The sequence below is a fragment of the Suricata suricatta genome, chromosome 5 (assembly GCF_006229205.1).
Source record: "Suricata suricatta isolate VVHF042 chromosome 5, meerkat_22Aug2017_6uvM2_HiC, whole genome shotgun sequence".
NCBI lineage: Eukaryota > Metazoa > Chordata > Mammalia > Carnivora > Herpestidae > Suricata > Suricata suricatta.
In genome coordinates this window covers 58,562,012-58,575,446 of record NC_043704.1, presented here as the reverse complement: position 1 = coordinate 58,575,446, position 13,435 = coordinate 58,562,012, and the positions used below count along the sequence as shown (strand labels likewise).

The 13,435-nt window shown below is 38.1% G+C and overlaps 1 protein-coding gene across 1 annotated transcript in view; it reads left to right on the top strand.

Moving 5' to 3' along the window:
- LOC115291150 (zinc finger protein 664-like) overlaps positions 1-12,552 on the top strand; it is a 17,905-nt gene extending 5,353 nt beyond the window's left edge. The window contains exon 3 of the mRNA XM_029938709.1: positions 12,386-12,552. Coding sequence (XP_029794569.1) covers positions 12,386-12,552 — 167 coding nt within the window. The remainder of the gene's footprint in view (positions 1-12,385) is intronic.
- Positions 12,553-13,435: the final 883 nt, after the last annotated feature.

Sequence of the window (13,435 nt, the reverse complement as noted above, 5' to 3'; positions counted from 1 at the left end):
GAAACTTGATACTGGAGAATAACCACTGAATACGACAGCATGTGGCAAGACTTCTAAGAACTGCTACACCCTGACTCCTGATCAGAGAAGGAATACTAGGGAAGAGGTTGCAAATATACAGAATTTGGAGAGCATGTTAATTAGAGCTGAAGCTTCATTCTACATCACAGAATTCATACTGGAGAATAAACGTAAAATGTAAAGAATGTAGTTAAATCTGTATGACTGCTCAACCCTGCTCAGGATCGCAGACTATACTGAGGAGAAACATTACAGAGTAAAGAATGTGTCCCTATAGCTGGAACTCACAACTTGCTCAATTCCATAGCTATCCTACAGCATAGAAAGAGAGAAAGAGAAGAGAAAATTGCAGTGCTGACATGTGGAGTTTGATCCTTCATCAATACTTGAAAAAACACATGACGTTTAAATCCTACATCATGACATCATGAATGAGGCACAGCTTTCATATCCAATGTACACCAGACAGTGCATGAAAGAAGGTAACTTTGAGGACATCATTAGAAAAATATAATTAAACATCAAATGTTAATGAATGTCATGAAATTCACATTGTGAAGCAGTACATCAGTCTCTATTCAGAAATATATCCAAATACTGATGATAATGAATAATACAAAGTTAAATTGATGTTTATGCTATTATGCCTCAAAGGATTAAATGGATTTGTTGTCGGGAGCCATTCTGACTCACAAGTTGAGAACACTTCTTGTGAAGTTAAGGCAGGTTTGCAAGGTCTCCTTCCATCGGATGATGACCCACTCAGTTCTTTTTGCCTGAGCACCAACCCCCCCCCCACAAGGCCCCTTGTTGATTGGTATCCGGAGTGACGTGTCCCCTTATTCTGGCCCTAATACATGCTGATTGCACCTTGTGGAGGAACTTATTATAGGAACTTCATCTTTTGCGATTATGGAAGCAACCATTGTATTTCTTGAGAATCCTGTTTTTCTTATGCTTCTCAAGTAAACAGGCTATTGACTCCTGCTCACAAAGAACTAACTTTTGCCTTTGCTATGCTAGAAACATTGTCTTATATTTGAATGCTAAGGATACCTTCCTGCCCCATATGATTAGCATTAAATCCCTTACATCAATCACTGTTGATAAAGATTATGCATGAATCTTCTACAAATCTATATTCAGGTAAATTGTTACCTAGCAAAGAATTTTATCATCAAAAATCATTGTCTAAGGCAAATGCCACGTCTGTGCTATTCCCCATACATTTGACCATAAATAAAGCTGAGTGTGGAGTCAGTGCGGAGAAGCCTGCCTGTAGATCAGAAAATATCTTGTGTTTCTCTCATCCCTCCTTTTCACCAACACCAGCTTCGGGGAACCCTGGACCTGCTGGAGCTGAACTCCAGCACCGTTGATTATAAGGAATAAGCTCGCATAATCACAGAGCCAGTAGGTCTCAGAGCCAGCTAGAGATCCAAGAGAACTGATGGGTCCGCTCTAGTCTGGGAGGCATGAGCTAAATGCCATAGTTCTAGTATGAAGGTGGCAGCTTCGGCACCCAGGAAGTGTCAGCATTTCAGTTTGAATCTGAAGGGAGGAAAAAGGTCAATGTCCCAGTCTGAAGATCCTCAGGAAGAATTCCCTCCTACCTAAGGGAGGACTTGGCCATCAACTGATTGGATGAGGTCCACCCTCACTGAGGAGGGCAAGCTCCAAGTCTACCAGTCTTTACTCAGGCTAAGTGTTAACCTTCTTCAAAACCACCCTCCCAAAACACCCAGAATAATGTTTGACCAAATATCTTAGCACCCTTGGGCCCTGTTGATTTGGCACATAAAATTAACCATGACAGTATCATAACTCTACTAAACAAGAATATAATCTTCCCAATAAATTGATGTGAATAAAATCCTCAAAATGTCAATAGTAAATGGCAGCTTCCAGTCTAAACTTGTATGCATGGTATATATATTCACATATATACATGCATGTTACTTATAGTATATGAAATTATTATTCTTAATCATTAAGGAGTAATTTTAAGTGTTGTCCCTGTTATATATAAATCACAAAATTCCATCTCTCAAAAAATGTTGAGTCCTATCTACCATTGGACATGGTGAAATTATGTTTTGAGTATTCATATATTTGTATCAACATTAAACTTCTAGGTAATAATTAATGGCAATAATGTCTTTTCATCATTCATATATAGTAAACATATGGTTCATGTTCTTAATATTAAGAATCAGGCTTAGTAAGACTGATTTATTAATTACACTTTATTGTATGAATCTGGTGGCTGACCCAGAATTTGCCACCACAATACCCCACGGGGATGTGGTTGACCTGGTTGTGGTAAACCACGTCGATGGGCAAAGGCCATCTGATCTTTTGTAAACCCACGTGTATTTTTAAAGATGATGGGCATTGGAAAGTCATAATGTTACTAATAAAAGGGCAAAGACCAGGTTCTATGTTTATGGGTACAAAACAGTATTTTCAGAACTTAAATGAAACTATGTAACTCATTTTTTAAAACTAGGTACAATCCTTCCTATGAGGGTGTTCAGGAGTATAAGTGCCATGGAACACTGACAGAATAAAACACTTCATCTATATGCACTTAAAAATATTTTTGAAAAAAAAAGCCAAGCGATTGAAATAGAAGAAAATTTAATGATGAAATTTGAATCCTTGTCATGGAAATGACGTGTTATATTACTTATATAATTCCCTAAAAGTATAAAGTGCTAGCAAGTACTTGTCATGTTTGGGATGCAAAATTTACTAATGAAGGGTCAGGAAAACGTGTCTTTTTGTGCCTTTCATTTTTCATTTGTGAATTATCTGAAAGATTTGACAACCTGAAAAATACCCAGTTAAAAACTTTATACTAATTTTTAAAATTATAATTATCTAGTGGTTTTTATTATATGTGCAGGTATATATATTTATAAGGGCATATGTGTATTATTTGTATATGTGAGTGCATATATGTGTTATATGTGTACATATAGATGTAACATTCAGGAACTTATATGCAATATAATTATTACATGTGTATTTGCATGCATGTGTATTATATATAACAGCAATAATGATATTGTGCATGTGTATTATTGGATAAAATTTATATATAAAATTCCTGTTTCCACTAGGTATTAAATAATATAGCAAATGCTGCAAATGGCAAATATTTAATTGAAGTCTAGCAACAGCTGTCTAACTGTGTTAAGGCCTTTGATAGCCATCACTGCGATTGCCCACATTCATTTTCAACATATCGAATGAAAGCCTCTACAGTTAATGTGATAATAGGCTGATTGTCATTAGTTCAGTCTTATGTCATAGTTTTGAACAAAAAGTAGGAAATGTTAAATGAGAAGGTTCTGAAGGACCAATCAAATGCCACTTTTTGTTATAGGATTGTGGAAAAAAGACAATGAGTTGCTGATTTCTTGGTTAGTGAAGCATTCCATTGGAGATAATAGGCATAAGGATTAGGACTTTATAAGGGCATATGGTATGTATAGTTAAAGTTTAATCATATGTTTCTTATAAAAGTTAACTATTAGAATTTAGAACCAATTTTTTTTATAGTTTATTGCCAAGTTGGTTTCCATGTAAACACCCAGTGCTCGTCCCAAGTGTTGAATGCCCAGATTTCATCCTTTCTCATTGCCATGTAGTATTCCTTTGTATATATAAATTACATCTTCTTAGTCCATTCATCAGTTGATGGACACTTAGCCTCTTTCCATGATTTGAGTATTGTTGAATGTGCTGCTATGAACATTGGGGTACATGTACCCTTATGCATCAGCACTCCTGTATCCCTTGGGTAAATCCTTAGCAGTACTATTGCTGGGTCATAGGGGAGTCTTATGAGTAGTTTTTTTTGAGGTACCTATACACTGTTTTCCAGAGTGGCTGCACCAGTTTACATTCCCAGCAACAGTGTAGGAGGGTGCCCGTCTCTCCACACCCTCGCCAGCATCTATAGTCTCCTGATTTGTTCATTGTAGCCACTCTGACTGGCATGAGCTGGTATCTCGGTGTGGTTTTGATTTGTATTTCCCTGATGATGAGTGACACTGAGCATCATTTCATGTGTCTGTTGGCATCTGGATGTCCTCTTTGGAGAAAGTGTCTATTCATGTGTTCTGCCCATTTCTTCACTGGATTATTTGGTTTTTGGGTGTGGAATTTGGGTGAGTTCCTTGTAGATTTTGGATACTAGCCCTTTATCTGTTACATCATTTGTGACTATCTTTTCCCATTCTGTGGGGGTGCCTATTAGTTTTCTTGATGTTTCCTTTGCAGTGCAGCAGCTTTTCATCTTGATGAGGTTCCAATAGTTCATTTTGGCTCTTGATTCCCTTGCCTTTGGGGATGTGTCAAGTTAGAAATTGCTGCGGTTAAAGTCAAGGAGGTTTTTTCCTACTTTCTCCTCGAAGGTTTTGATGGTTTCCTGTCTCACATGCAGGTCTTTCAGCCACTTTGAGTTTATTTTTGTGTATGGTGTAAAAAAAAAAAAAGTGGTCTAGCTTCACTCTTCTGCATGTTCTGTCCATGATGTTTAAGTAAGTCCCTTCTATCCCTACTTTCTTGAAGGTTTTTATTAAGAAAGGATGCTATACTTTGTCAAATTTTTTATCTGAATTTATCAATTGGATTATATGGTTTTAATCTTTTCTTTTGTTTATGTGATGTATCATGTTGATTTATTTGCAAATATTGAATCAGTCCTGTACCCTGGAATGAATCCCCCTTGAACATCTTTGATCATGATGGATAATTCTTTTTATATGCTGTTGAATTCAATTTGCTAGTATCTTGTTGAGTATTTTTGCATCTGTATTCATCAAGCATATTGGCCTGTACTTCTCTTTTTTTGCTAGATTTCTGTCTGGTTTGGGAATCAATTGATGCTTGCTTTGTAGAATGAGTACAGAGGTTCTCCTATTTCTATTTTTTCAAATAGCTTGAGAAGAATGGGTATTAGGTCTGATATAAATGTCTGGTAGAATTCCCCATGGAAGCCACCTGGCCCAGGGCTCTTATTTTTCGGGAGATTTTTGATAACTGATTCAATATCATCACTGGTTATGAGTCAGTTCAGATTTTTTTAATGCATGTGTGTCTCAGAATTTGTCCACTTCTTCTAGGTTGACCAGTTTGTGGCATATAATTTTTCATAGCATTCCCTGATAATTACTTGTATTTCCTAGGAACTGGTTTTAATAGATCCATTTTCATTTGCCGTTTTGTCTATTTGGGTGTTCTCTCTTTTCTTTTTGAGAAATCTGGTTAGACGTTTATCAATTTTATTTTTTCAAAACATCATCTCTTGGTTTCATTGATCTGCTCAATTGTTTTTTTTTATTCTATACTGATTATTTCTGCCCTGATCTTTATTATTTCTCTTTTTCTGCTGGTTTTGAGGTGCTCTTGCTGCTCTTCTTCTAGTTTCTTTAGGTGCACTGTTAGATTTTTGTATTTGCACTTTTCCTGGTTTGTTGAAATAGGCCTGGATTGCAATAAACTTTCCTCTTAAGACTGTTTTTCCTGTATCCCAACGAGTTTGGATTCTTGTATTTTCATTTTCATTTGTTTTCATATATTTTTAAATTTCATCTGTAATTGCCTGATTGGCCCATTCATTCTTTAGTAGGGTGTTCTTTAACCTCCATGTTTTTGGAGGCTTTCCAGACTTTTTCCTGTGATTGATTTCATGTTTCATAGCATTGTGATCTGAAAGTGTTCATGGCATGATCTCAATTTGCTTACATTTATGGAGGGCTGCTTTATGACCCAGTATGTGCCCTATATTGGAGAATGTACCAGGCACACTTGAGAAGAAAGTGAATTCCATAGCCTCAGATGTAGAGTTCTAAATATATGTGTCAAATCCATCTGGCCCAACATGTTGTTCAGGTCCATTGTTTCTTTAGTGATTTTCTGTATAATTGATCTATCCAGTGCTGAATGTGGAGTGAGTATTAAAATCCTCCACAATTAGCACATTCTTATCAATTTCTGTTTGTGATTAAATGCTTTATGTATTTGGGTGCTTCTGAATTTGGTGTGTAGATGTTTATAATTGTTAGCTTTTCCTGATGTATAGACCCTGTAATTATTGTATAATGCCCTTCTTCATCTCTTGTTCCTGCCTTTCCTTTAAAGTCCAGTTTGTCCGATATAAGTATGGCTACTCTGGCTTTCTTTTAACTTCCAGTCACAAGATAAATATTTCTCCATCCCCTTATGTTGAATCTCAAGGTGTCCTCAGGTTTTAAATAAATTTCTTGTAGACAGCACATAGATGGATTTTATTTTCTATCCATTCTGCTACCCTAAGTCATATGGTTTGAGCATTTAGTCCATTTACATTCAGTGTTATGATTGAAATATATGGGTTTAGAGTCATTGTGTTCTCTGTAGGATTCATATTTGTAGTGGTGTCTCTCGTACCTTGTGTTCGTAGTAACATTTCCCTGATAGAGTTCCTCTTAGGATTTCTGGTAGGGCTGGTTTAGTGGTAATGAATTCCTTCAATTGTTGTTTATTTGGGAAAAACCTTTATCACTCCTTCTATTCTGAAAGACAGGCTTGCTGGATAAAGGTTTCTTGGCATATTTTTCCTGTTCATCACATTGAAGATTCCTGCCATACCTTTGTAGCCTGCCAACTTTCAGTAGATAGGTTTGCAACTACTTTGATAGGTTTCCCTTTGCCCTTTTATCCGTAGCTGCTTTCAGATTTCTCTTTAACCTTATATTTTGCTAGTTTCATTCTGATATATCATGCAGAAGACCAATTCAAGTTACATCTGAGATGGTTCTCTGTGCCTCTTGGATTTCAGTATCTGTTTCCTTCCCCCGATTGGGGAAGTTCTTGACTATAATTTTTCCAGTATCCCTTCATCCCCTTTCTCTCTTTCTTCTTCAGGAACTCCTATGGTATGGATTTTGTTCCCTTTGATTGTATCACTCAGTTCTCAAATTCTCCTTTCGTGTTCTTGGAACAATTTATCTCTCTTTTTCTCAGTTTCCTCTTTTTCTATAATTGTGGCTTCTAATTCATCTATTCTTTTCCCTGCCTCCTCAATTTGTGCAGTGGTCACCTCCATTTTATTATGCACCTTTTTATAGCATTTTTTCATTGATCAGAACTATTGTAAGGTGCATAGTCTTTGTAGCAAGCCTTTTCTGATGTCTTCCATGCCTTTTTCTAGCCCAGAACTTAATTTTATGACAGTTGTCCTGAATTCTTGCTCAGTTATGTTGCTTATATCTGTTTTGAACAATTCTGTAGCTGTGACTACTTCCTGGAATTTCTTTAGAGGAGAGTGTTTTTGTTTCATCATTTTGGCTAGTTTTCTGTCTCTTGTCAGTTTAAAAAGAACTGTTATGTGCTCTGCACCTGTGAGTATTGCTATATTAAAGGAGGCTCATTGACTGTCCAGGATCTGTCTGTTCAGGAAGTGTTCTTTCAATGGTTTCCCTTGGTCTCTCTTGTTGTGCCTTTGGTTATTTTATTTCCCTACTTGTAGTGATATTTGGGACTCTCCACCATGTGTACTTTGGCTTGTTTCTTGAGGTAGCCCTGGAACAGAAAGCAGACAGACAAACAAATAGGGAACAACAGCACACAAATGTACAAACAAATGAAAAAACACAGGAAAACCAAAAGGGAGAGGAAAAAAAGAGAAAGGGCAGTTTAAAAGCAGAATGCCAGAGATCCTGGTTATAAATAAAGAGCAGGGTAGAGGCAGTGCTGATGGAAGAGCATATACAAAGAGAAGTGACTGGGGTGGGAAGAAAGAAAAATTGAACTTTAACCTGGATAATGTTACCCTGAGAAATTATATAGTCTGATTATTTCAGAGAAAAAGGAAATTATTGACGGAGGTGTAGAATATATTTCAAGAGAGTGAATTAGGGGCGCCTGAGTGGCTCAGTCAATTAAGCATTGGACTTTGGCTCAGGTGATGATCTCATGTTAGTGGGTTCAATCCCGGCGTTGGGCTCTGTGCTGACAGCTCAGAGCTTGGAGCCTGCTTCTGATTCTGTGTCTCCCTCTCTCTCCACCCCTCCCTGCTCATGCCCTGTTTCTCTCTGTATCAAAAATAAATAAAACATTTAAAAAGTAAAAAAGAGAGAGAGAATGAATTAAATATGACTGTTTAAGCAAACCTATAACCAGAATACCCACTCCAGGGGAGGGGAAAGATAAGAATGAGATAAGGGAGATATATCTGAATTGCAAGAATTGATCTAGAGTTAATCACAGCAATACATCAGTGCTGGCTTTGGGGGGGAGGGGCTGGGCCGTCTGTTTCCACAGCATCCATCCAGCTCTGGTAACAAAGCAGCTAGGCAAGGCAGATGAGTGTGGTTTAGTGTAGGCAGATCTCGCCTGCACTGTGGGTCTCTGGGGCTGCTCCCTGAGGCCCCACCTTGGTGGTTGTGGGGAGAAAAATGGCGGCCCCCCCAGTCCCTTCTCAAACCAAGTTTTGTAGTCACTCTTTTGGGTCGGATCTTACTGTGCCCTTGGTGTAGCCAAGGTGGGCATTGCTCTATGCCCCGCCCACAGCCTCGTTTTCAGCTCTTATTCCATGTGCAGTAATGGTAACTGAAAGGTAACCCCGGAATCCCAGGCCAGGCCCTTCCTAGCTGGGGATCAAGTAGGAGCGCAGTTTCTCCTGATGCCTATTGAGTCCTTTGCATACAGTCTGTACCGGAGGGAATTTTTGGGCCCAGAGCACACAGCCCAAAGAAGCCTCCACAGTTAGAGAGAGTATCTCTCTCTGAATGCCCTGTGGTTAGAGATGGGATGATAAGATCCCTCTCCTTCCTGAGCCGGGGGTGGGGGGTTGGGGGGGTTCCCTTTCTCTAGGGACAGTTGTTAAGAGCAGTTTGGACCACATTTTTCCCTTTGTCTCTCTGCAGAGGGGGCTCCCTTCCCACCGTGATTCTGTATCTCTATGTTTTTATCTTCTCCAGTTCTCAATCATGCACCTATGAGGCTTCTTAGTGGACTCTGTCTGTTTTCCTCCCAGACTCTTGTGGTTCAGTGTCTTTTGGCTTCAGCCCTTCTTTGTTTGATAGATGCAGGGGGGAGTTATGGAACTCCCTACTTTTCTGCCATCTTGCCCTCTCCCCTAGAAACCAATTTAAACAGCAAAGAATATCAGAAATAAAATTAAAAAGATTAAATCAAAATTATAAAACAAGAAATGAAATTCTAAAATGTCAACCCTCTTAATTTAATTTATGAATGCAATTAATAAGCTAATAAAAATACTAATAGGTTTGGGGGTGGTGTAATATTTGTTTTTAAAGTTTCTTTTTGTTTTATTTTTAATGCTGATCAAAATTTGTTGAAGTGCATATTTAGATCCCTTTACAGATTTCTTACAATAACTCACAGCCTAGATGAACGATTTTCACTGTTTCAAATGCCTCTATATGGCTGTGTCATATTGAAATTATGTTTACGTATCAGTGGACCTGTTAATCCAATCAAAATATAATACAAATATTATTACATTCTAGCAGATGCAATGAAAAAGAAACATTCACAAGGATGACATTTAAATTAACTATGTTCAAAAACAATATTTTTATGAAATATAATTCTGTCACAATTCAACAAGAGCAGCAGTAGAATCAATTAAGTAACAAGTTAAATTTTGTTTTTGTTTAGAATGCTAGTAGGGGAGAAGGGCAAAGGGAGAAGGAGAGAGAATCTGAAGCAGGCTCCATGCTCAGTGTGAAGCTTGACACAAGGTTTGATCCCATGATGCTGGAATCATGACCTGAGCTGAAATCAAGAGTCTGATGCTCAACCAACTGAGTCTTTAAAATTTTTTACAAAATACAAATCAGACTTTTAAAAAGAGATGACTTTCAAATGTCCTACTGTGATTTGGGTCTTTGGGGTTTGACTGCTTTGAATGCTGAATCAGACCCACATATGTCCAGGCCTCTGAGACCACAGCTTAATGCTTCTATTCCTCTGGGACCCAAAAATCCAGGGGGCCCTCCAATGCTCTAGGACCTGTGTCTCAGGCTGTGTAGCACAGCAGAGCCAAAAAGACCACTTGGGAAAAGGTAGAATTTAAATTCATATCAGTCAGTTTTGTTTGTTGTGACCATTTTCTTAGTGCATTGAGCTTTTTCTCAGTCAACAGAGCTTTCAAAAGGAAACTTTCTGAAGCTTTTTCTCTCATGGGAGATAATCTAGTTTTGATAAAAAGAAGTAGATCTTTCTAATTCTTTCTCAAAGTCCTTTATTTCAGGATATTTGCATAGCAAACAGCCTTAGAAGAGAGAGATAATGTCTGCCTCCAGAGCAAAGGGTAAGCATGCTTATTATCCAGTTAAAAGATCAGGTCACTTAAGTTGGAGTTCCTGTCCTGCAATCCACTGTTTGTGCAGGCATCCATTTGGGCACATCTGCATCATCCTTGTGGGACTTAAGGGACAAGGGGAATGGACACAAATATACTGATGCTCATGTTGTTTGCTGCTCTGTGAATGAAAACATCCTTTCCTCTGGTCCAGGGATCTCATGTCTTCTCCCAGCACCCATGAAACTGTGACCTTGCAAGTTAACCTTGTCAGCTTGCAAGTAAGGCAAAATCTCAGACCTTTTACAATTTTTGCCATTAAACTTAAATTTATATACGGTGTGATTCTATTTATGTCAAATTCAAAAGTATTAAAGCTAATATATAGTGTTAGGGGTCAGGATAGTTTCTTTGGAGAACAGAGACATGGCTTGGAGAAAGCATTAGCTTCTGGTGTGCTGGCCATGTTCTGTCTCTTGTTCTGAAAGGGTGCTGATTGCATAAATTGAATTCAAAGTAAAAAAAATCTTTGTACTTATCATTTTTACTCCTGCCCCCTTTGTGAATGTTTTACTTCTATAAAAGATCAACTTGAAATTTAAGAAGAATAAAAAAATAAAAATCAAAGGCAGTGACCAGGATTGCCACATCAATGAATTTAAAAAAAAAAAAAAAGAATGTGAAAATGGAGCACCTGGTTGGTTCAGTTGGTTAAGCATCCAACTCTTGATCTCACCCTCAAGCCCCAAACTGAGCTCAGTGCTGGGTGTGGAGACTGCTTATGATTCTCTCTCCTTCTCCCACTGCCCTCCCCTATCCATTCTCTCTCTCTATGTCTCTAAAAAAAAATAGAACTAATTATCCATAACTCAAAGAAAAAGAAAAAGCTGAATATTATTAGCCAAAAGATAAAGAAAATGGAGGAGCAATCCATGAAGAAAAATATACTTTAGTTGAGATTTCAGAAATAGAGAAGAGTCAAGGAAGGTACACCTTTGGATATATACTTTTTGCAATTCAGAATTTCAAGGATATAAAAATAATCTCTGTAACTGTCTAGTCAGAAAAAAGAAAAACAAGTTACCTAACATGGAAAAAAATTGTATTTACAACAGACTTTGTCTCCATAATGTTCAGTGTCAGAACCAAATAAAACAGTACCTGCATCATTCTGGAGGGAAAAAAACCAAGTTATCCAAGAATGCTAAGTTACCATCTATCTATGTGTCAAGAGAAATATACCCTATATAGATGCAATAAAAAACTATACCACTCATTGACCTTACTGGAAAAAAATATTGAAAGAAATAATTTAGCTGCCATAGAAACAAATCTAAATTGATGTCAAAAAACTAGGAAGACACAGTGCAAAAGAGAAAAGAGAAAACAACTACTAAAAGAACGCTGAATGCTTTAAAATTTTTTTTAATGTTTATTTTAGAGACAGACAGAGCACACATGGGGGAGGGGCAGAGAGAGAGGGAGACAGAATCTGAAGCAGGCTGCAGCTAGGAGCTGTCAGCATAAAGCCTGATGTGGGGCTTGAATCCACTAACCATGAGATCATGACCTGAGCTGAAGTCAGCCACTTCACTGAGCCACTCAGGTGCCCCAAGAGCACTGAATGTTTTTTGTTGGCTTATAAATTACCCAGAGATGGTTACATTACACATTAAAGAATGTAATAGTCTTCCTGCCTCTCAGGTCCCCAAATAGCCGAACAGTGGCATACAGCTGTAGAGCTTCTGCTCATGCAGAAATGAGATATCTACAAAGATGGAGAAGGAATCTGCTGTTGGTGGAGCTGTAAATCAGAAGTAGACTAAACACCTTCCTGGTACCCTCTGCGGCCTGACTTCTTGAAGTCTGTCACTTATCCCCATACCCACTCACTGTATATAAGCAACTTGGTGTATAAAGCAACCCCAAGACATTTCTATCAGGTGGAACCAAGACCAATTTCGGAAGCTCCTCCTTTAAGTTGAGGCATTAAGGTTTGTCTGAGGTCCAGTCCTTCACCTGAACATCCCTCTGACATAGTTAGCCATTCAGGCGAAGCCATTCCTTTCCCCCAGGAGCCCCAGCAGGAACACTACAGATACAGGTGGATGGCAGTTTATATCCACGAAGCTGCCTTCTTCTACCGTCCACAGCTGAATATTCGGATAGATGTTAATGTGAAGAACTCAGTAGAAGACTCTGGCTAGGCTCCTAGAGCAGCCTAAACCAAATACATCAATCAGATTGATTTTATTTCCTGTTCAGGCTTAAAAACACAACTCTTATCATTTTCACTTCTCTATTTAAGTGGTTTACTGAGACAGAAGGTCTATCTGTCACCTCCTACTGTTGAATATGTACAATTTAATGGGGATAAGATTGTTATCTTATATGAAACACCTTTGTTTTGGTGTAGTGAAGCCACTATAACAAAATCCCATAAACTGGGTGGCTTATAAACAATGAACATTTCTTTCTTACAGTTCTGGAAGCTGGAAGAAAGATCAGGGTGCAGACTACCCATTGTATCCCTATGTGGTGGAAAAGGCTGTAGGATCTCTCTTAGGTCTCTCTAGTAAGGCATTACTCTCATTCATGGGGCTTCACCCTCCTGATCTAATTACCTTCCAAAAGCCCCACCTATTAATATCATTACCTTTGCAGTGAGGGTATTAACTTATGAATTTGGAGGGACACAAATGTTCAGACCATAGCAATTCTCAGAAAGTTGAAGTAAATGCCTTGTTCACAAACCATTCAATGACTCTCCCAATGTCTACTAAATATATTCCAAATCTGGTAACTGAGCAGACCCAACATGACCTTCCTAGTGCTCGGGACATACAAAGTCCAATGATATCTTAGTCTTTATTTTCATGCATAAAGACTGCACTTATTTTCTACCTATGTGCTTTCTCTTCTACTCCGGTGATCTATTGTCTATGCCAGGGGTTCTCAACTGAGGCTTCAGTTGTGGATTTGTCAACTGCTGTCCTAAACCTCTTGTTTTTGTTTCATGTATTTTGAAATTCTACTATTAAGTTTAAACATATTTAGAATTGTCCTTTTTCTTGAGAGATTGACTCTTAC